At 44.1% G+C, this 23,812-nt stretch overlaps 1 protein-coding gene across 22 annotated transcripts in view; it reads right to left on the reverse strand.

The window, feature by feature from the left end:
• Positions 1-691: 691 nt before the first annotated feature.
• The window catches only part of ATXN2 (ataxin 2), a 59,946-nt gene continuing 36,825 nt past the window's right edge, over positions 692-23,812 (reverse strand). Inside the window, exons 12-26 of one of the 22 annotated variants that reach the window (XM_088670909.1) lie at positions 23,446-23,643; positions 21,966-22,076; positions 21,178-21,248; positions 20,314-20,618; positions 16,482-16,545; positions 16,106-16,258; positions 14,292-14,352; positions 11,133-11,317; positions 10,443-10,575; positions 7,320-7,373; positions 4,902-5,047; positions 3,624-3,704; positions 3,308-3,535; positions 2,268-2,439; positions 692-1,433 (exon numbers count right to left, since the gene is read on the reverse strand). In XM_088670909.1, the coding sequence (XP_088527035.1) occupies positions 1,405-1,433; positions 2,268-2,439; positions 3,308-3,535; positions 3,624-3,704; positions 4,902-5,047; positions 7,320-7,373; positions 10,443-10,575; positions 11,133-11,317; positions 14,292-14,352; positions 16,106-16,258; positions 16,482-16,545; positions 20,314-20,618; positions 21,178-21,248; positions 21,966-22,076; positions 23,446-23,643 (1,991 nt within the window). In that variant the 3' untranslated portion in view covers positions 692-1,404. Of the gene's footprint in view, positions 1,434-2,267; positions 2,440-3,307; positions 3,536-3,623; positions 3,705-4,901; positions 5,048-7,319; positions 7,374-10,442; positions 10,576-11,132; positions 11,318-14,285; positions 14,353-16,105; positions 16,262-16,481; positions 16,546-20,313; positions 20,619-21,177; positions 21,252-21,965; positions 22,077-23,445; positions 23,644-23,812 lie in introns of all 22 variants that reach the window. The other 21 variants (XM_088670906.1, XM_088670904.1, XM_088670908.1 and 18 more) reach the window with 21 other exon arrangements.

The following is a 23,812-nucleotide window of genomic DNA, read 5'->3' on the forward strand; positions in this document are numbered from 1 at the left end:
AGCAGGTACCAACTCCTAAGTGAAAGTAAGTTTATATCGGTGTGAGAGAAATTTTTCAGCCTGAGGGGCGCATTCCATTCTGGGCAACCTTCCAAGGTCCACATGGGTGGGTGAAGCAAAGCATGCAAATTTCCCCATTTGCAGACTATGCTCCTTTCCATACACACTCAATATCCTTCCTCCAGACAAGCAAGAGGCATCATCAGAGTTCAAGGGTACATTCCAGGCAGTCCAAAACACATGGGGGGGGGTGAAGCAGGGCCAGTGAGGGGTGTGGCCTGTGGAGAGTCCCAAGGACCAGGTCTGGAGGGCCACATTTGGCCGCCATGCCTAAGGATCCCTGCTTCTGGTTAAGACTGAAAATCGGCATTGGCTCAACTACTTCCAATGCAGCCTTCCCCAACCTGGTGCCCCTCCAGATGTTGGGGACACAATTCCCATTTGACTCTAACCATGCTGGCTAGGGAATGAGTCCAAAACATTCAGAGGGCACTAAGTTGGGGAAGGCTTAATGCTTGGCCCAACCACCACATTTATACAGAAGCCACCTCTAGACACATGTTTTTCAGTTTTTCCTCTTTTGCACCCCTGTCCAAAGGCCTCTCTGCCAATCTTACACACCAGTGAACTGCTAAACCGGAAAATAAGTAAAGAAAACAAGGTGAACCATACAGATTCCAGAAGAAAAAGGTCAGTTTTTAAAACTTTTTTTATTTTTAATTTTTTTTAAAGTTTTTATTTTATATTATCTACAAAGTAAAAGTTTCCTCTTAACTTAAAAGTTACACCGCTGCCTTGCGGTGGCGGCTTTCCCCCATCATCAAACATGATTTTATAAATAATAAATTCATATCTGCTTGACGATTAGAACTTGCTTTTTTTTTCAAACCTCTTTCAAGTTTAGTTAGAAGTAAAAGGTATTGATTTTGTTTTTATGTTCATTTAATTTCTTTTTTTTTAGTGAGAATAGCAGCAAGAATCACTCTCGTTACGTCTTTCTCTAGCTGATGAATTTGTGGCTTTGAAGGGTTGCTTTGAAAAATAAATAGTTTTTTTTTCCAGTTTTATCTGCAAGCGGAAATGGGGCAGGGATTTTTTTGTTTTCCTTTTTTGACACAACACATGGAATTATGGAATCGTCCCACAAGGGCTCTACATGCCTTTTGTTTCAGTCCGAATTTCTCCCACTGCAAAGTGAACTGTTAGCATTCCTATTGGATGGTGTGTTTTTTTCCTCTTAGAAACAAAAATAAAGTGAAATACTAGATTTTGTTTTGATTTCTGTTTTTTGTTTCTGTGCTTCCAAGTTGGTAGAAGCAGGAGAAGGAAGGTATTTGGCCTAAAAAAAAACCAAAAGAAAGAAACAAAAGAGGGATCCAGCCTCACAGTTACTCCAGGTCAGCTTTACAACTGCTGTTGATGGTGGGTTTGTACTGGAAGACAGAGAGAGAGAGAAGAATGAGTTAAGATGAGACATGAGATAAAGACCCCAAATTCTACCAAGGGCATTTTAAAAAGCGGCTTGGCTACTACAAGAGATGTCTCTCTCAAATAAACACTCCCATGCCCTTTATCCGCCTGCAACACATATTCTTGCTCACTGGGCCAGGGTGGCAGGAGTGGGGAAGAGGAACGGAAAACACGACACGTGGGAAACCAGGTGGCGCCTGCTTTTTAAAAATGTGGCGTGAGCACAGCGAAGGCTTTCTTTGTAATAAGCCAGAGCATGAGCATGAATGGGTTTTGGAGCATGACGGCTGGTCTGCCAAGGGCCAAGTGTAGGCAGCGACACCAAGGCTGCCATTTAAGGTGCTGGGAGACGAAAGGCCAAGAGGTGGGAGGACTCACAACACAACTGGGTGTACCTATGAAGCAGGGGTAGGGAACCTGTGGTCCTCCAGAGGCCCCTTGAACTACAAGTCCCCTGGCCCCTCATTCCTGGCTCCCTGGCTGGGACTGATAGAGTCCAATGACACCTGGAGGTCACAGGTTCCTCAATCTGAAATAAATACTGCTCCTGAAGGGAGTAAAGATTCAGTTTTTTGGGGGGGGGGCATTTTAAGAGCATTTGTTGTGCGTCAATGGCAGCCCTCCCCTAGACCGAGCTTGGCTAATCCTGTGTGCACTGCAGTTCTGTGCAAGGGAACCCACCCAAACTCCCCCTCTCTGCGCTCCCAAGCCCAGCCTCGACATCACATGACCTTCATCTTCTCTCCCTTATCCCTCCTCCTGGGACCTGTGGCGGCTCCTGTACACACTCCGCTCACCTGAAGGGTGCGTCATGTAGGGAAAGTGTGTCGCTTGTGAAACTGGAATGTGCTGTAGTGCACTTTGCGCAATGGCGGCTTGGGCCCCACCGGGTGGTGGCTGGGTTGTCATGAGCATCATTGGAGCATGGGCAGTTGGGTGATTAGGAGCCATTCCCGACTGCACATGGGCCTGAAATAAAGAGCAAGGTCACAAAAGGGAGGGGGTCCCACAGCCAGCACCACGGGAATCCCAGAGATGGCACTAAAGCGGGTCTGTTTCAGCAGGGGAGGGGGGGAGGCCGGGACCCCACCAAACTCAGGCTATAGTTGCAAGGCTCCCCTCTCAGAGGAATACAACAGCCTTACCGCTAGAAACAGCACAGAATATGTTGTTAAGTAGCCAGTTGGAGGGAGGGAGGCAGCACTTGGCTTGCCATTCACAGCTGGGGACACATTTGGGGGGCAGAGCGCAAAATCTAAGGGTACAGTTGAGGTAGGCTTCAGACTTCTCTGCAAAGGACCTTTTTCAGTGTTCAGGCCTCAGACCCAAAAGCTCGCTGACTTACCACCAATTCCATAGGAAGGCTCTCTCTCGTAACTTCCTCAGGAAGGACACCACCCACTGTGGCGCTTCCATAACAGGGGGCCAAGGACCCACACCACCCTTCAACCATCATGCCCAACCTTTCCCCGGCGCCACTGTCTACCCCTCTAGCACAAAAGATGCAAAATGTCATGCTCTGTTCTGCCTGCCTTCCAGAGGGAAGTTCTCAGGTGACCATTTCTGCCATGGGCAACCCTGAGAAATCCATAGTTCAGGGATCCTGTAGTGCTTGCGAGCACCTCCTGCTGGACAGAGATTACTCTGTGTGCATAAATACTCATCAGGCATTCTGAACAGCTCTTTGGTGCACAAGGGTGCATGGCCTTCCCCGGATCAAAGCAGCCTGGGATTATAAACCCATGTTAATGAGAAATATCCCCCCCCCCCAAGTCTTCTCCTCCCTGGAACAGAGAGCACTCTTTGGACCTCAGACTACATCAAGAATCTTTCTTACCTGGGGGACATGGGCCATGTGCGGTTGGTTGGTGTAGGCGGGCTGGACGTGGGAAGGATGAATGGCAAAGACCGTCTGTTGAGCTGCAGGGTAGCTGCTCTGAGGAGACTGTGTGCTTGAGCCTGGGGTCATGGAAGGAGGAGTTGGCGCAAGACCAGTGTGGTAGATGGCTGACTGCTGCTGGGCGTTTGTCAAGTGGAGGGCCTGGGCGGCCTGGTGCTGATGGTGCTGAAGAAATCATAAGCATAGCAATGGCTTGGCAATATTTACACGCAAACAGTGCTATTTTTCAGGAAAAAGAGGTGCCGGAACTCACCATGAACGGCTCCCTTGTTCTCTTATAATGGCAATGGCGCCCACTTGAGAAGTGCCGGAACTGAGCTCCGGTGAGTTCCGGCTGAAAAAAAGCATTGCCCTCAAAAACGCTTGTTCTGCTCTCAGGCTATGCTCGGAATGCAAAATACAGTGCTTTGCCAGGGTTCCTTCCACCTCATGGCAAGTTGGCAACAGCAAGGAAACCTGGCTAGAAAGAGGCAAATTTCCCAGCAGCAAAAAAGTTGCATAATCCAACGTGTTTGACATCCATGTTCAGATTCAGCATTATGGGCTGAGAAACCTCAGGTGTATGCCTCACCCTTCACAATCCACCAGGGCAGCTCAGAGGTTCTGCTGTGGATTCAAGGAAATATCCAGAGGCTGGGCTCTCTTTGGTGCTGCTAAAGTTATGGAAGAACATCCTGACTGAAGCCTGCTAAGCATTATCACTCTTCTGTTCTCGATGTTCCAAGCTGCTAGTTCTTTTTGTGTTAAATAAACTAAAAGCAGATCATCATTTTTATGCTGTAATGGGTATTTTTCAGTGGCCAGGAGGCTCATGTACTTTATGAATTTATAAACAATGGTTTATTCTCTCAATTCCACTGAAAGGCCAGCTCCGTCAGACTTCGTCAACCTGATAGCAGCTATTCCAGCAGGCTGCCTCAGGGGGTGAGATGGGAGGCAGAGCTCCTTTCAGTAACTCTAGTGAAAGGACAGCTCCATCTTGTGCTTCCTGCTCCTGAACAGTTTCCACTCCTGCAGATCACATTGGGCCTCTTCCCTCCGTCACTTTTTTGCTTTTGTGTTGTGTGTTTTAGACTGCAAGCCTGTGAGCAAGAACTTTTCCTTTAAAGGACTGTATGTAAGCTGTGCCAGGGGCCTTTTTTTTTAATGAAGAGCAGGGTACAAATACTCTTGGATAAAGAAAGAACATTTGTATTTTACTCATAAATACAAGTGCCGTGGGACCTTTTAAGAAATAGGTGTTTAAGAAGTGTAACTATCTGCCTAAACTTTCTGATTTGCATTAAGCTTGCACCCATCAGTGTGGCTAATCCCAGTCGCTAGCTTTTTTTCCAGTGGAAAATAGTAGCCTCCAGTGTGCAATGAACTAGTGATATGGTTCTTACCATGACAGCATGCTGGCCAGAGTAGTCAGCTCTGGTTGCAGACTCCAGGCAATGAATGCAGGGTCTCAAAGGCAACTGGCCCAAGCAATGGCAGAGCAGGAACCTGCTTCTCTGTTGCCACACAGGTGGCCAGTCGTAGCGCTTACCTGCACTGGGCTGGGAGCTGGGTGGTTTCCCCCATGTTGACTCTGCTGCTGCCCTGTGGGCGTGGCAGAAGGCTGTGGGTGCGGCGGGTGCGGATGCAGGGTGGCGCTGGGATGGGCATACTGCTGAGCAAGGGAACCAGTGGAAACTAGGAAGAAAAGGGGGGAAAGGAAATTGAGAATGGATGCCAAGCTGAGTCATCACATAGGACTCCCCCAACTCTGGGCGTCTCCCTTTTAAATAGCTGCTTTTCTTCCCTTCATTTAAAAACAATACAAATGCCAGCCACCTGGGACTTGCCCTCGACTCAACATCACTTTTTTTTCCTTGCTACTGCCACAGCCTACAGAGCACATTCTTTAAAACCTACATAGTTGTGGGGAAAAGTTTGAGGGTGCGTGAGGACTATGTAGAAGTGAAGTGTCAGGCTCAGTGAGAGTTGAGAGGCCTTTCTGTCCTCTCCTGCTGAAAACGGCCATTTGGCTCCAGGCTTCCTCTAACCTTAAGCTCTTGTCGCAAAAGTCAAATTTATTTGGGTCGGGGTGAGAAAGCACACACAAAAACACACACACAAATACACACCAGGCTCCAGTCACAGAACTGTGTTTCATACTGCATGCAGCATTTGGGTTCCCTAGCATACAAGTTTGGCCATGGACCAGGGAGGGGGGACCTGTGGGGCCCTCCAGATGTTGCAAGACTCAACTCCCATCAGGCCCAGCCAGCATGGCTAGTAGCCAGCAACATCTGGATGGCCACAGGTTCCCCATCCTTGCCTTAAAACTCTTCATTTCCTCTTCAAATCCACAGAGAAGAAATGGGACTTGCTGGTGATCTCTTTTCAGTCCAATATAGATAATCTTGCTGGCAGGAACTGGGGAAACTAGCTCAGGGCAGTCACATTTAGAGCTCAGAGAAGCATGTCCAAAATTTACTGTAGACAAGACGGGGACCCAGAACCTCCACCCAAGTTTTAAAATTTGCCTTTACAACTCCCATATCAGATGCAAAATGAAGATACATCCAGTGTGAATACCACCTGCCTTTCACAGGATAGATAAGCTACATAATTAGTTCCCTTGCCCCCTGCCATAAATAGGAACAGCAGGCTAAGATGGCTCTTAGTTCTTTGCAAACTGCAACATGTCAGCAAGAGGAAGAAGGAAACGCAAGCAGGAGCAAATGTTTTGGGATAAGGGAAGGATAATGTGTAGAAGTTGCAAGTTGCAACTGTAATCCTAAAAGGGAGAGGGGCAGTGGATAGTCAAGGCAGTAGGAAATGAATAAATGCAGGGAGGGGATGGAAAGGCCAACCAAATCAAACACCCACTTAGGATGAAGTTGGGAAGAGTCAGTGCTTTAAGTGCGAAAACTGCCTGAAGGTAAACATAACCACAATTAGACGGCAAAAGAGACCTTCATTTGAATTAGAGGAAGCAAATGTAAACAGATGTTACAGACAGACAGCGGGCTCCATTTTGCAAAGGAAGATCTATTAAAGGAAATTGACTTGTTGAAAGAGTTTCAGTGCACCAAACCACTGTGGTTGCATTACAGCCCTCCCACCAAATGGAACAGGTTAGCAGCAGATTCCTGGGACAACTCCATACCCAAAAGACACAGAGCTCCTGCTTTCTGCTGTGCAATAAAGAGCAGTGCCCTCCTTCTCCAGCTGACAGCTCTGGCTGTGTAGGTCATTCCATCACAATGGATCTTTTGCGTTCACTCAGATACATAAAAGGGAATCAGCACTTTTGATTAAAAGATCCAGGGGTCTTTGTAACCACAACTGTGCTGCAAAATCCAACACTGAATTTCATTCAGCTCAACCTTAGGCTTTTTCAAAGTGTTCTAGCTCTTGTGGTTAAAGCAAACTTTCAGCATTCTGTCTGCAAGGGTTCATAGATGGGTTAGGCCTTCCAGGGGTCACAATTTCAATTATTTGGGGAATGTCTTGCCCTGTAAATTCCAATCTTGCCCTTTCAGATTTCTTCTCCCACCCCCTAAAATCTGAATCTTCCTTTTCCAAACCTCTGACCAACCAATTCTGTACCCTTTATTGTGGATCACTGCAAAGTAGACAAACCTTCCTTCACAGGCCAGAAGACCATGTTGGTTCAAGGAAATGTAAGAAGTAAACACGTCAACCAAGTCTCTACACAACTGGACTTATTTTTACTCTTTTCGCCTAGTGCTGGTTGTCATCTTACCTTCTCCATTACGATAATCTTCCTCAGACAGTTTCATCCTGCATCTTTATATGTCCCATGAGTCCATTGGTTTCTCAGTGACAGAAAAGCTTTTCCTAATTCTGAGTAGGTTTGGTGCAAAGACATCTGTTCAACAAGCCTATTCTCCAACAGATTCTTTCAAAGTTGTTTACTGTGCAAATCAAAGTTAGTACAAAAACCCCAACTCACTGGCAAAGTAGAAAGAAGGACCTGTCTCCTTGCTGTAGGGTATTTTGGGACATGCTGAATTTGGGAAATAGAAAGGGAAATTAGCCGTGTGCCACAAGATGAGAGCACCACTTCCAGCCTTCTGGAAAGGTTAAGTCAATCATTGTTTTCATGCACAAACCAATTTGCAATTAAAAAAAAAGTTAGAGAGATATTCAATCACACAAACAATCTTCAGCTGGTGTTCATCAATTTTAAAATGTCCACTATTTTAAAGTATTTTACATTCCATTAACTAACCACAGCATGAAGAATAAGGATTTAAAGTGCTTTGACTGATTTTCAATGAAGAGAAAAACACGTTACAATCCCAGAAAACTGGATTTCCCCAAGATGCAGAGCCCCAGTTTCCCCAATTATTGCTTAGTTCAGTATACAAATTTGTTTATTTATTTTTTAGCAGAGACAGGAAACTAGATAGCTTAGAGAGACAATGACACAGAAAAATACTGGATCAAGCTGAAGAATAAACATTATCTTGGTTTACCGGACTTTTGAAACAAGCCTTTCCGTCTTAACAGATGTTCAGCAATTAGCAATTGCTGACATATACACACATTTGTACAAAGGTTAATAGACTGAATTCCTATGTAGATATTCGTTCTCTTTGCTAGATGTAGTTTCATGGAGCACTAGAGGTGCTACAAATCAATGCAGCGTTCCAATTACAGTACACAGTTTTGCTATGTCTTTAGATAACTGGCCAAAGGAAACCATATACCTCCACTTAACACTTATTCAGTATTTCACACACATTCTCTCAGTAATCTCTACAACAAACCTGTGAGACAGGAGGGTATTGTCATACCTACGATTCAGACGGAGAGGGGCGCTGAGATTTTAAAGTGAACACCAATACATTTGTGCTAAGGTTTGAACCAATGACTTTTGATGATTATGATTTATTAGATATTTACACTGCCCTTCATCTGAGGATCACAGGGCGGTTTACAATATAACTTCCTTTCTTTGCTACAGGTAGCTAAGTTAGTGCAAGCCAGACAAGAAAGCATTAAGCTATACGCAGATGGACTATCATCTATTATATGGTGGCTGTACCAAATTCAACCAGTCACTAACACTTAGGATGATTTAAGTTTCCAAGGACCACCACCTTATACTGAAAGAAAACTACTGTATCAAGAAATTTCTTAACAAAAACCACTGAGCACTCTCTAAGTATTTGGATTCATCCTGTTAAAAGAAGTGGCTGGAAGGTGGCAAACTGGAAATAGCGGTCGTGTTCAGATGATCGTATCTCAGTTTAATAAGCCAAGATGTGAATGAGCCTTCTGCCACCAACCCCAATCATTTGAACCTGGCTTCATTCCAAAGCTGAGTATACTGTAAAGCAGTGTTTCTCAACCAGTGTGCCTCCAGATGTTTTGGGACTACAACTCCCATCATTCCTGACCACTGGTCTTGCTAGCTAGGGATGATGGGAGTTGTAGTCCCAAAACATCTGGAGGCACACTGGTTGAGAAACACTGCTGTAAAGCACTGAGAGATCTTCTGTCAAGTAAGCAGTATAAAAAGCTTGACAAATAAATAAATGAGTTTCCCAGTTTGGATGAAATAGGAAACTACATTTAGCAGAAGACTTCTTGGTATGTTGGCTCATGCAAAAAGGAGAAACCGAGTGGCTGTGTGCTGGGCTCGTTTATCTCTTGGCCAATGGGCTCATGAGTCCATGAAGGCCCAAACTGGTCAGGTTGCTTCCAGGTCAGCTGCAAGGCCGGTCAACTGGGCCTGGGAAAGCTCACTCACAGCATCCAGTGGTCAGCAGGGGCTTCTCTGTGTTAGAATTGATAACATAGCACTTCAAAGCAGCCAGCTGAAACCCCCAAGTTACTCTTGGGTGACAAATCTCAAGACTTGCCTAACACATGAAGGAGAAGAATCTCCCCTTCTGGAGATTTAATAGCTACACAGTGGCTGCCTGGAGTGTTCTACAGAGGCCTTTTATTAACATTTAGGAAGCTGCCTCATACAGAATCTGTTTATCCAGCTTACTATTGTCTACAGAGACTGGTAGATCTTGATGGTCTTAGCCCCCCCCCCCCCCGCTCTGCCTGCAGATACCAGGAATGGAACCATCCATGTACAAGGCAGATGCTTGGCCACCAAGTCACAGCCATTTCCTTGAAAAGGAGAACCCGTAAATTCACTGCAAAGCAAGGACAACCTTGGTGTTCCTATGACTAGTTGAGTGACCTAGCTGACTAGACACAGCAGGAGGTTTCTCCTCAGCTTTTCCCTTTCCCACTCCAGACAAAAAAGGGCATGAAGAAGAATTACGCTTTAGTGGCTGCCCCAATAACCTCTGAATCTCAAAATTACCTCAGTTTACCTACTCAAAGCAGCAAAATGGGCACAATCCCACACTGCAACAGGGGCATTCTTAACACTCAGCATCACTTAATGCTATGCCATCAGCCCACAATGAAATCATCCTTGGCTTACAGGAAGCCATCAGTGTGCAAAACCCACACTTGGTGATACCCCCAAGCCAGAAGGAGGCAAAAGACAGGCACATCTCAATTCATGCCGAGGAATCAACCGAACACTGCAGGCACATAACCCAAACACTGCCCCGGAACAGGAAATCCGCGCCCAAAACAGTGCCTGTGTGAATGGAGGTCATGCCTCGAATCCTTGGCACAAATTCTGAGTGCCAACTGAGAGTAGAGTTAGGTGCTAAGAATCCCCAATGGTTCATGTCTGCGGAATAGTAGTACATTTGAATGGACACAGCAGCACTACAAATATTCGCTCTGCGGTGCTTAATGATGTGCACTAGCTCAGTCACACATGCAAGTGGAGACATACATAAGTGAATCGGCCCCCAGTGATAAATAAATAAAAGGCTGCTGGTGGCAGCATATGGAGAAATTGTGATATGCTGTTTTATAAGAGGTATCTGGGGACAGATGCATTTCATTCTCCCAATCTCTCTTTACTATACCGGTATCCAAACGGGTTTCAGTGAATTTCAAAACAGAGAGCTTTCCAGTTTCCTCGGCAAGCCCCTAAAAACGAGAGCCTTCAAAGTTTCAAAAGAGAGCTCATTAAAAAGTGTCCTACCATACATCGTGTGGGTCTGCTCGTGCGCACCGTACTGCGTAGCAGTGGAAGAAACTAAGCCGGGTTGCGGGTGTGCCGGTGGTGCCATCATCCGGGCATTGCCCTGTATTACAGGGTTATAGACGTGGGGGTGCTGCATTAAGCATGAGAAAGAGAACGAGGGAGGAGTAAGTCCCTACAGGTACTACTATCACAGGTACAAAATGCCTTTCTTCAAGTTAGTCAGAGATGCCCAGTTATACTAGCAGACTTGGCTGGATTTGAAGGAAGACTCAGGATCGACCATGGTTCTCCTCTGCGGTGCTTTTTCCAGCCCATCCTATTATGGCACACCGGCCTCTTAACATTATAGCACTAAGGCGAAATTATGCCATTAGATAACCTAAAGCTTTCACATGCCAACAGATCTAGGTAAGACTGCAGTAAACATCCAGGTCTCTGAATCTGTTCAATCACTCAGCTGCCAATCCTGTCTGCATGGAAGGTGGCCTGCACACCTCCCCCCTCCCAAACACGCACACACACAGGGCATCCTGTAACAATGGCCCTGGACGTATCACCATAGGCAGTACGTAGCTCTTTTTGAAGTGTTATGCGAGCACTGCATCGCCACTTACATATGTGCAGCATGGCAAAAAACACATTCTAATTCCACTGTTCAAGCTGCAAAGAGCTCAGCTCAAGGCATACCTGAGACTGGTAATGCGGCACATGTTGAACGAGAGGTTGGTTGGAGAACTGCTGGGGGCTGTAGGTGACGTACTGCGTTGAATAAGCAGGTGGTGTAGCAACAATAGGAGCCCCGGCAGCAGAGGCAGGGTGCATCATGGTGTTTTGATGGTGCTGGTCTTGCCGCTGCTGGGGCATATTTGATACTGCAAAAGAAGGGGAAAGGGCACATTAAAGAAAGCACCTCCGCCCTAAAAATAAACCTATGCCAATATTTCTACGTACAGCTAGGTACAATGGCAACCCACAAGGAAGCCAAACACAGATGAGGAGTCAGCTGCTGGGAGGGTTCAAGAATCTCAACCTGTGAGCAGGCTTTAAGGTGACAGGAGAGAGAGGTCAGCTCAGAGTAGGCTGGGCTATCATTCAGGCAGAAAGAAGGCATCACAGAAAGACTATCCAGCATTAGCCGATATAAACTGGAACACTGCTCTGGTGCAACAAAAAGTATTTTACTTTTAAAAGATTTTACTTCCTGCCTTTGGAGAGATGGGCAGACACAACCCATACAAGGTTCACATTCCTCCCATACAGAAGAATGGCATAATATTTTTTCCCCTGCAATTACATTTTTTTTCTCCCTAAGACCAACAGAGCCCATAACAACAGTAAAATCCTGTTAAAACACAGCACTCTGATGTCAGGGAGGAGCTTTCAGAATCAGTAGCTTTGTTCCCAACTGGATGCATAAAAGCTTCCTTCAGCTGAAAAGCCGAACAGAAGAAAAAAGCCTCTGGCACGGCAAGTCAATATGTTACTTCTGCTCATCATTAGGTACCTAGAACAGGAGCTCTTTCAGTACCTTCGTATGCATGTTACTGAGGGGTAGGTTGTGCACTGTGTTCAGCAGGGTGTACTTCTAGGAAAGTGTGCATAGGATCTTTCAGCCTTCAGTATGCTTAAAAGCATCCATTCAAGTATTTAGAACTGGGGACAAGACACTAGCCCCTATGCTCTAAACTTTGCCTGCTCACTTCCGGTCTGGCAGCCATTGGCATCGGCGGGGGATTTTCGATCTCCGAAAGTCCCCAGCGACCCAGAGGAGGGGGGAGGTCGCGCGGGCACCGCGACCCCCCGGAGAACCCCCGGATTGAGCTTTCCGGGTGCGTGGGACCCAGCTGAGCCCCGTAAGTCCCGTTTCGCCGCCCGGATCGCGCCTCTTGAGGTGCGCCGAGAGCCGGTTGAGCGGGATGGAGCCTTGGGAAGTCTGCTACCTCTGGAACGCGAAGCTCCGTGCCGAAGCCACTTTGAGCGCCAGATGCCCCCGTTTTGATTAAAGATTGGACTTGTAAGTAAAATTTCTTTGGAAAAAAAATTAGAGAAGATTTGGTCCGGGGAAGGGAATTTAAAAAGGAAACGGAGGTCGTTCCCCCCCCCTTATTGAGATAAGAGAGCAGCCACCAGACCTGGAGCCGCAACGCTGGAACGGACTGGAAAATCCGCTAAAAAATTTAAGTTGGACCCCCTCCCGGTGGAGCAGAGCCAAGGGAGGGAGAGGAAATCTCTATTTTGGATCTCTGCATAACTTTTATGAAGTTCTGGAACAAGCCCTTCTAAACCGAGGGCGAGACCCTGGGAACAAAGACCAGTCACCATTGTGATTTCACCGGTAAGGAACTTTGTATTAAAAAGAACTCTTGGTTTAATAAGTCGGGTACGGATTTAACAAGATTTTGCGAAGTAAATGAATTTAAACAGAGGACTGTGAAATTGCGTTGTTGAAAAGAATTGGATAAAGGGACTAAAGTAAATCTGGGAAGTAACTGTGCACCATCTTTGGGAAAATAACATGCGCCCGCCATTGTAATATGAGAACACAATAGAATCGAATAGACAAAACAATGAGTCTCCAGCTGGACAAGGACAAAATGAAACTTTTGCTACAACTTGTATACAAACTAAGAGAGGATGTGTATGAATACACGAAACAGATACAAAATCTTAAAGAGGAGATACAACTGTTTCCCTTAAAGGATACGTTAGACTTACAGGAAGAAAACAAAGAAGAGCCGAAAACAGAGGAACCCGAGCAACCTGTGAGAGAGGCTGCAAAGGACATGGACTCTACTCAGACGGCATTAGCCCAAGAGACCCAGAATGCTGGACTCTCAGTGAGAGAGGGAGCCCAGAATCTGGGCTTGGATAACCAGAGAAAGTTTGTAAATCTGATCGAGTGGTGGCTTTGGGGGGGTAAAGAGGTGATAGGGAGGAAAGAGAGCTGGAGAAAGAGATTGGATCAACACAAAGAGGAGTGGAGAGAGGGAGGGGGCATGGTGTGGGTAAGAGATGGAGTGGGGTGAAAAAATAATGAATTTTTAATATGGGACGGATTAAATGGTTGGAAACTGGATTGTTGCAAGGAACTGGTCGAGGTTTACAGGGAATTGCCTATTAGGGGAAGAAGGGGGAGACAGAGAAAGTAACTGAGAAATTTTGTGTGTTTTTCTTTTTTTCCTTTGAAAGTAATCAATGGGGAATATTTTTTAGGGGAAAGTATAGGCTAAGGGGTTTAGTTTAGATATTTGATTAAGTATTATTGAGGGAATATTGTAAGAATGGGAATATAAATGATTATATGATGAATTAGATTATTGATATAAGATTAATTTGAAAGCAAGGAAACTGCTAAAGTTGGGTTTAAAATGAACTCGGTAAGGGAGGAACGGGGAGGTCACAGATATGTTAAGCAATATTAGATGTAAACAAAGAATCTTGTATGGTTTTTTTTCTTTTTTACTGTGTTTTTCTTTTTAGTATTTTTCCATTTTCCTTTTTTTTTCTCTTTCTTTTTTCTTTTATGTGGTTGTGCCTTTTTTGTATCGTATTTAGGATATTGCACGATGTGATGATTTGGAAAATGTATAAGCTGAAAATTCAATAAAAATTATATTAAAAAAAATAAACTTTGCCTGCTCAGTGCTGCAAAATCCAAGAAACAAGAGGACACATGAGCAGGAGGCGGAGGAGGAAGAAGAAGCGGCAGCGGCTTGGTAAGGGAGTTGCACATAAAGGCGGGTTAAGCAAAGTAAGTGTAACAGAACAATGAGCAAGGCATGTTAAGTTATTCTACATGCAAGCTACGTACAAGAGCATGCAATACTGTATTATTCTCACCTTTACCTGCTCTATAGGTCTTGGCCTGGTTGACTGGCATAGGCGTCATGGGAATGGGGTACAAAGGCTGAAAAATAACATGGCTGACAATTAGAGGAAGACACGTGCACACACCCCACATCATATGTATTTCTCCTCTCTGGATGCGAGTCATGCGTGGCAGCCTGCTCCCCACTGGGTTCCCAGCAGATACGCACCTCACACTTTTACCAACAACCATTTGATTATGGGTGCTACTGTCTGCTTATTGTCTTGTGCTGAACCTCACCACCCAACCCAAGAGGTGCCCACAAAGGATTCCTTGCAATGCTCAGAGGATCCTGGGGTGGAACTCTCCAAAGGTTAGTGTTAGGAACCAACCATGGTCAACCAACACCTCTTGACTGTCACCGTTCCTTATATAGCCCAAACAGCATCACCGGCAGACAAGAGGAAGGTATTGGGGAAACCCAAAAGTTAGCACACACAAAAAAAAAGCTAAGTGGAAGTGCTGTTGGGGGCAGGGAAGAGGGGGAACCACCTGAGTGGGAGGACTGAACTTATCTTGAACAGGAGCACATCACGTTTGCCTTGAATGCTAATATAGCTTCCCTCAGGCTTGACTTAGATGGTTTGTAGTCAAGAGTTTAAGCTACATGCTCCAGTGTTAACCGGAAAGTATGGTGTAACAAAACCTTGAATTGTTCCATTACAGTGTGAGAGAGACAGGAGGAGGGAAAGCACAAGCACCAAACCAGGACTTTGCTTGAAGGAACGTTAACAGTGCCACAATGTGCAAGCTTGGTTGAAGTCAAGAGGCAGGTGAAAATAGTTTGAGTGGGAGGGAGCGGGATCAAAATACTTGTTAGAAACGTGACTAAAAATAAATGCCTTACTTTAAAGTGATCCCCATATACCAACCACTGAAGACAAATTGGCACCACTAGGAGATAATTTTGGAATGCTGTGGCAGCCAGAAAGAGCACAATACATTCTACTGGGGTGAACTAAAAGTTATTTGAACTCTGGTCTCTTATTAGTAAAGTCAGAAACACACTGTTTAATCAATTAGGCTATTAGAAGATTTCATCATCATTGCAGGCCATGGACAAAATCAAGTATCAGATAAAACTGGACCCAAAGTAAAAATAAGTAAACAAACCAAGGTATGTACAGGGAATCAATATGCTTAAAATGCACATCTTATCATGTACACTCATCGTTTCTGACATGTGTTGTAATAATTTTCTTGTGGCCACAGCAAATACTCTTCTCTCAGTTGTACAGAAGGGTAAGAACAGTTGGGTAACTAAATAGTATACTCTTGGGAGAGTATACATTTCACAAATAGAGTACACAAGGACAAATGCTCTCAGTCACATGAGCTCTGCAAATACAAAGTTACTGATCCGATGGGATCTTCTTTCAAGACATTGAGTAGGCCTCTGCATACATTTCAAGGTAGCCTTCAAGCTAGTAGCGGTACTCAATATTTTTAAGTGCCAAGAAAGGGTATTTATGTGGTGCTGAAAACAAAGTGGCCCAGCCTTTTTTCAGAAGGCGGAAATGCACATCACTTTGGGAAACAAAGGCGTCCAAGTCCAAATTTGAACAGGTAACATTAACTGGGAGGGTGCGTTTGTATGGGAGAGGGGCTTCTTAATCTTTTCCTTACTCACCAATCCCCCCCACACACACCATCTCCCATATGTAAACACAAAGGACTCTCACATGCTTCATGCCCCTGTACTGCCTTTCACCCTCCAAAGCAGTGACAAGCTGTTATCCACACTCAATGCAGCAAGTATAAGCTTGTCACATTAAAGCCTTTGCTGCTTTACCTGAACACCTGGACTCACGGGAACAGGGTACATCATATTTGGTGCGAAACAAACCGACTGGGTGTACACCGGAGTGGGCTGCTGATGGCCCACCATGGAAGGGCTGGGCTGGGCCTGCGGACGGGGTGACGTTGGTGTGGTGGAAGGCTTGGGCTGCCAAAAACATGAAGGAAAAACGGAATAGCTGAGCTGTAAGTAGGCACTGGACAGTTTGATCAAGCGTGCATCAACATGCCCTGTGGACTTCTCCCAGCGAGCTCTCATTACGGCTGGTTAAAGCAGGAAAACAAACTATGCAGCGACTGCTTCTAATGGGTGGCATGATGCAGCTTCAGATAAGCAGAGAATGAGGACAGCGATGCCTCTTAAGACTCACCTGAGCAAATGATCGAGGGTTGAACTCCTTTGCGTTAGGGTTCAGTGTTGATTTTCTAACTTGCCTATGGAAGGGTGGGGGAAAACACAAGAAAGAGGCGTGTCAGATTGGACTTCCCACCATGATAGTTCATTTCTCTCAGATAAGAGCTGAATATCCAGGGATGGTTGACTCCTCACATCTACTAGCGGAGGAAGACTTGTAGAGGCTTCAAACCTGCGCCATGTGCATTGGGCGTGAGTGGCAGGGAGTTGTCCTCTCTGTGTGTAGGAAGTTCTATTGCTGAGGATGCACAACGCAACTAAAAATCTATCAAAATGTAACACGTTCTATTGAAGGGGGAGCTGCCACCAAAGAGGAAAGTAAGGACAGGAAAAATAGGTTCATTGCAAGGTTTTAACTAGAAAACACTCCAGCACCGTGCTATTTCCTTGACCTTAGGCTATTCCTTTTTTCTGAGACTGAAGGGCTGCAGCACGGCAGGCTAACCTTTGGCCCTCTAGATGTCACTGGACTATTAACCCCCAACTATCACCCATGCTAGCTGGGGGTGATGGGAGGTGGAGTCAACAACATCTGGAAGGCAATGTGTTAGCCATCCCCGAACTAGACCACTGGGGGAGGGGCGGCTGCAGATCAACAGCGCAGTAAGAACTCGTAGCATGATGCCTTGACTTCCCCCACACATACTTGGGGGCCTGCAACCACAGCTTATCAGCAGTCAGTGTTAAAGATGGGCTGCTTGCAGCTCAAGGTCTTCTACTAGAACAGACAGATTGCAGCCAGAACAGAACCACTGAGGGGGCACAAGGTCTCCTTGCAGCAATCAAAACTGGAAGGTCTGCTTGTGGCTTCTAACAGAGGCCATAGATAAGCAGCTGCGAAGACATCCTCCTGCCAGCAGCAGCTCTAGGAGCAGCTGTTGCTAGTTGAAAAATGCACCTACCCTCATTGAGAAGGCCCAGCTGCCACCCAGAGAGCTCTGCTGATGAGAGCTGCAGCTTTTGCTGCATGAAGATATTAGAGACTCCAGGTCAAAAATAATATTTTTTGGGGGGGGGGCAAAATCCCTAACCACCTTTGGCTCAGATGGGGCCAAATACTATTTAGCTCCTCCCATCCCAGAATTCAGTCTCTCCCTCTCTCTCTTTCACACAAGCACACCTCTTACGGGACCTGAATTTGCTAATATTCCCCTTCTCTCCATGTTCCCTTTTGGATCATGTCTCTTAAAATTTGAAGTTTTTCTTTACAATCAAGTGGCATGTGACTCTTATGAAATAAAGTTAATAAATAAAATAAATAGCCTGCAAACCAAAGGTTGCTAACCTGTGGTCATCCAGATATTGTTACTACAATTCCCATCACCCCTGACCATTAGCTATGCTGGCTGGGAGCCCCAGCAAAATCTGCATTGTCCCAGGTTAGCTGCTGTCTTAAACTGTGAGAAACCTTGAATGTATCGGCAGAAAGGCAATATACAAATTTAGTAAATAAATTAAGAAGCAACAACTTCTGGGCGAAGATAAAATTAAAGTAAATAGGGATTTTAATAATCATGTGATAAAGAAATCACTATTAAAAATATGGGAGAAACATAATAGATTATTGGAGCCAAAAACACCCAGGTGGCTGTCACCCGTAGAAATATTAACAGTGAAAAAAGAAATTCAGATGGAATGTGGGGGGAAAATAAAGACCTAATAGAAGAAAAGGAAGGGAAGCTGAAAATAAAGTAATATGAAGAAATAAAACATCTATTGATGGGCTGGATTCAGTACCATCAAATAAACAGTAAATTCCATCAAGATGAATTGAAAAAAAAGATTCATGGATAAGCCCTCATTATTAGAAGAACACCTGCTCCAAAATAATAATAAAATCATTTCTAAAATGTATAATGTTCCATTAGAATGGGAGGTAAAAGATGAACTAACCAAAAATACAATGATTAAATGGGCATCTGATTTAGGGAAAGCGATCCAAATAGAGCAGTGGGAAAGATTATGGGGAAATTCATGGAAATTTACGGCCTCTGAAGGAATAAAGGAAAACAAGATCAAAATGTTTTACAGGTGGTATTTGACACCGGTTAAGATCCATAAAATGTACAAGACCAAAGATAATCTATGCTGGAGGTGTCAAAAAGAAACAGGAACCTTTATACATATGTGGTGGCATTGTGATAAGATCAAACCCTATTGGAACCAAATTCTTGAAGAAATTTTAAAAAAATATTGAAATATAATGTAAAGAAAAATCATGAATTTTTTTATTGGGAATGTTAGATAAAGGAATCAAAAAACAAAATGAAAAATATTTTTATACGCAACTGCAGCCGCAAGAATTTTGGTGGCTACATACTGGAAAAGACAGGGTGTACCAAAAATTAGTGAATGGCAAGAGAAATTATTCGGATATATAGATCTAGCGAAATTAACTAATTCAATCAGAAACTGCAGTAAGCAGAAATTTGAACAAAATTGGGGGAAATTTGTGAATTATATGAGGCAACAATGCCCTGCATTAAAATCCTGGATCTATTTTTAAAGTTTTGTACTGTAAGAGAAGACTATAAAGATAAGAAAAACTATCAGGGAAACTTACCCGGTTGAGGGAAGCAGTAATTAGTTAAAATCAATAGGACCAAGATGAGGACAAGAGGAAGTTTATGCAAGGAGGGGATAAGTCTATTTGTATGATATGTTGAATGTATATACGAGCGTTTGTATGAGTGTTTGTATGATATGTTTAATGTATATACGAGCGTTTTTTTACTTTATTTGATTTTATTATGAACAAAGATTATTGGTGTATTGGATATTATTTGGTTTTTAGTATTATTTGAAAGTATGGAGTAGCAATTATTTTTATGATTTTCATGATTTGTTTATGTTCATATGTTTTTGTTTGTTTTTGTTTGCTTATATTTTTACGTTTTTGTTTATGTTATATTTTGTTTTGATTTGATATGTTATGATTTGAATTCTAATAAAGTTTATTTTAAAAAAAAATTTAAAAAAAGAAGCAACGACTAGCAACAACAACTAAGGGAGAAGAGGAAAGAGTATCTTTTAAAAAATAATAATTCACATCTTCTAAACTCCGTAAAAGATTCTGTCAGCCATGCTCCCTCTGTGGAGGTAGGCTGAAAACTGAGATGGCAACTACCCCGCCTGGGGGAAGTGTGAAGCCTCTAAAGATTCTGCCTCCGTTGGTGGAGTGGAGGAAAACTGCCCATCACTTGATGCCTCATTTCTATTTCAAAATGCAACACAAGCCTTCCAACAAAAGCATGAAATTCTGGATGAATTACACAGAGTAGGAGGAGAAAGACTGGCAAATGAACAGGGACACAAAATAGTATTCTCTCTCCAATCACTGATCTTTTTCTCCAGGTGCTGCATTTCCGCTGTATAATACAACCCCTAAGAGTCATGTGCATATTTTCCAATTTGACATCAGAAGCTGAACAGAAGAGCACAAGAACATTCAGAAGAGCCCTGTAGCAGGATCGGGCCAAAAGCCCATCTAGTCCAATATCCTGTCTGCACAGTGGTGAACCAGATGCCGATTGTGGGAAACCCACAAGCAAGACTAGGGAGCAACAGCACTCCACCCACCTGTGATTCCCTGAAATTGGCATTCTAAGCACTCAGCATTATAAGCACTGCCTCTAGCAGTGGAGGTAGAAAACTTTATACAAATATGTTAAATGCAAATAAGAAGCAGAGAAGAAAAGGCTGTGCATGGTCGAGTCATCTCAACAACTGGGCCCTCCACAAACGCAGTGCCAAATCTGTGCAGGAGCTGTGCAGCCAGAATTACTCACTCGGTGGTGTCCCTTTTCTCTTCTTTCTCCTCTTTCTCCTGCTTCGCTCCAGGGCCAGAGGTCTGCACTCCTTGCGAGGTCACCTCAGGCCCTCGCTTTTGCTCCAGGCTGCCACCAGGTGGTGAAATACTGGGGCTATTTGATTTGCTACTGCCACTGGTTGAGGTGGCATTGCTGCCAGTTTCAGTTACAGAGTCCTTGCAGCTGGCGTCACCCTTCTCCTTAGGAACCTCTCTGGATTTTTCACCATCTCTGTTTTTGGTTAGCAGCTGTTCCACTGTTTCTGGGGCGGAACTGGGTTGTAACTGGAGGGTGCAGGGGGGGGGGTGGGAGGAAACAGGAAAATTATACTTTTAGCAGATACTTCCTGACCGAGGGTATTTGGAGAGAAGGCAGAGTCTACATTGATTTTAGTTTTGCACATTCTTTCTTGTACAGAAAACCCAGGAATATACTGGGTGCTAATATCAGTAGAGGGAGCCCCCTTGCTTCTTACACCATACTCAGAAGCTCAGGGGGTGGCAGCCCAGGAGAAGTAAGCCCTTAAGGTGTGGAACTCCCTCCCCAAAGTAAAACATTTCAAGAAGTGTATGTATATGGATGAGGGGGTGGCAAGGCACACTTATGCTGGTTGCTCTAGGATGTGTCTATTTGCAGCCATTTGAATGTCCTGTTGTGACCTTCACTGCCCTAGGCAATGTACTTTTAGTTGAGGGAGAGAATAGACAAGGATTTATGTGTTATGTGTTTTAATCTGCTTTAAAATGCTTATTCCTGAAGCCACCATTCGTACCTGTGTGTAGTTTGATCTGGTACTGCCTTGTGTATTCAGTGACAGCTGTCATTAATAGAAAAAGCACTTACCCTAAAATCATTCTTGAACTTCTTTAAATCATCGATCTGTTTTCTATGTTCTAGGACAGCTGGAGACACACCTGTTAAGAGAATATACATATATACAGTGGTACCTTGGTTTGCAACCATTTTGGATTATAGCCGTTTTGGATTACAACCATGTCAAACCCGGAAGTGTGTGTCCCTTTTTTTGGATTACAACCCTTTTTTTTATTACAACCCCCCCTTTTTGGGGGGGGAGGCCCCACTGGCGAAAGTGCGTCTTGGGTTACAACCTGTTTTGGTTTACAACCGGACTTCCGGAACGGATTATGATTGTAAACCAAGGTACCATTGTACTGATAACAGATGACATGGATCTAGCATATATTTGGGCCAACTGAAACTATCCAAAGGAAGCCCCAATACAGTGATCCAAATCTGAAATGCTGTCTCAGCTCAGGGGGGGGAAGAAAAAATAAAAACCCCCAAAGAGTTCAGTGGAAATTGCAATCCAGTTACAACCCAAATGGTTGTGGGGTGGGAATCATGAAGCTGGAGCAGCAGAGAAACTGGAGTGATCTGTAAACTAAGAACTACTTTTTCATTGTGTGCAGAGATATGTTTGAGGACTGCATGCCATGTTGTCCTTCCTAAATCTCTACAACAATCCAAACTACAATGTAACTAAGCCTGCAGTACAGGAGTAACCAACAAGGTGGCTCCGGATGTAGTTGGCTCCAACTCCCATTATTCCCTAACTACTGTCTTTATTGGTTGCAACTAATGGGTTGAACACAACTTCAGAAAATGCCTACCTTTGTTTTCAGGTTTGCTAAAGCTGGGAGACATTTCACTTGGCTTCAGGGGTTCCTTGGTGCTAGCAGGAGAAGAACTCTGCCTCTGGTCCTGAAGCCTTGAATCTTTAGCTAGGAAGGAAAATCAGTCCTGTTTGAGATACACAGCGCTCTTAATACCTCTAGATAGCAATGGGTGGGGAAGGAAAGGAAAGAGGGACAAGTTGTTGAAGATGCAGCCAGGAAGCTCACAAAGCTCAGCACCAAAACAATTTGTCCCATACAAGGTATTATCCTGATTGTGTCTCCGTTTATTAGGGAAACCAACATAATCTTGGCTGTGAGTCCTAGAAGACCTACTTATTCCCTTGCTGGCCTCTCTCTATCCAGCCTGGGAGAACAGGGCCCTGACTGACAACAGCCACAAAAGCTGAGGTTGCTGGAAAAACTCTTGTACTGGGTATTGTTGCTGTTATTAATATTACTTCTTATATCTTAATTTTTAATTATTATTATTTATGTGGAAATTATTCAATTTGGTTGTGTACTTTCTGCTGTGTTTTATTTATTGTTTATGACTACTTTTGCTATGTTTGTAATTATGTAGATCTTTTCATGTTGTAAGCCATCCTGATTTTGGAAAGGTGGCATACAAATAAAATGATGATGATGATGATGATGATGACGACTAAGGAGAGACTTTCAAAGAGCCACTTTTCATTCTAGATTTTTTTTGTTAATTAATCTTTTTAATATTTTAATTCTATTAGTGTTTAATTACATTTTAATTATTGTCTTTCTATGGTTTTTAGTTTTTTTCTATTTTGCCAGCCACTTAAAACACAGAAGCAATTTTTACATCATCGTTTTAGTCTTGAGTCCTGGGCTGGGGAAAAGGTGGGTTAGAAACAACAATAAGAACAACAACAGCTCTGCAAATCAAATTAAATGTATTTCTTCCAAAATAATAATACATGGAAGGGCAATATTACTTTTTAAATATTACTGTTTTACTGTATTAAAACCCCGATCCAGCATTTCCCAACCTGGTGCCCTTCAGTTGTTGTGGACTTCAACTCCCATTAAGCCCCAGATGGCATAGAGAAGACATACTAGATGGGATTTGTGGAAGTTTAATTCTAGAACAGCTGAAGGGCACCAGGCTGGGGAAGGCTGCCCTAATCAGCTGAGTTGAAAGAAAGTCAGTAGGACATCTTAGGAAAAACAGAGCACAACCTTTTCCTAAGCATTTGTGTAATTTTAACAGCCATGCAGAAAATTGTGTAGTTGCCTGGAGCCGCCAGTTTTCTCCCTCTGTGTAAAGATTCCCACACAGAGAGAAAATTGACTGCATATGATCAGCAAACCTAATGCATATAAATAAACGTGTGAGAGAACTGCTCTCCAGCCACTTAAAACACAGAAGCAATTTTTAGATCATCATATGTCTTTGCATTTCTACTCAGGCTCAGAACAAGGCAAGATAAAGAGGGCTTCTTACCTTCAGCTGATGGTGTACCTGCTCTAATGGATGCAGGGCTGGCTGGGGTAGGAGATGCAGCTAGAACAGGTGCAGCTACAGGCTCTGCTGGAGTAGAGCCAGCTTGAGGAGAAGACAGAGCTGGCCCAGAAGGCACACTGCCAACACTGCTCTGCCTTGGAGACCGGGGTCTGTGCGCTTTAGGGGACAACCTAGGGGCTAGAAACAGAATAAAAGAGACCCTGTTGAAACACTCCACAGCTATTTTGCACTAAAAGGAGTGAAACCTAATGCCAGGCTTAACACTGAGCTGATACAATTGTCGCCAAAACCCCTTTTCCCTTCCTAGGAAAGTCCCCAGATTTCTGTGATGTTGCTTCTCTCCCCC

This window comes from Zootoca vivipara, chromosome 6, assembly GCF_965207765.1.
Source record: "Zootoca vivipara chromosome 6, rZooViv2.hap1.1, whole genome shotgun sequence".
Lineage (NCBI taxonomy): Eukaryota > Metazoa > Chordata > Lepidosauria > Squamata > Lacertidae > Zootoca > Zootoca vivipara.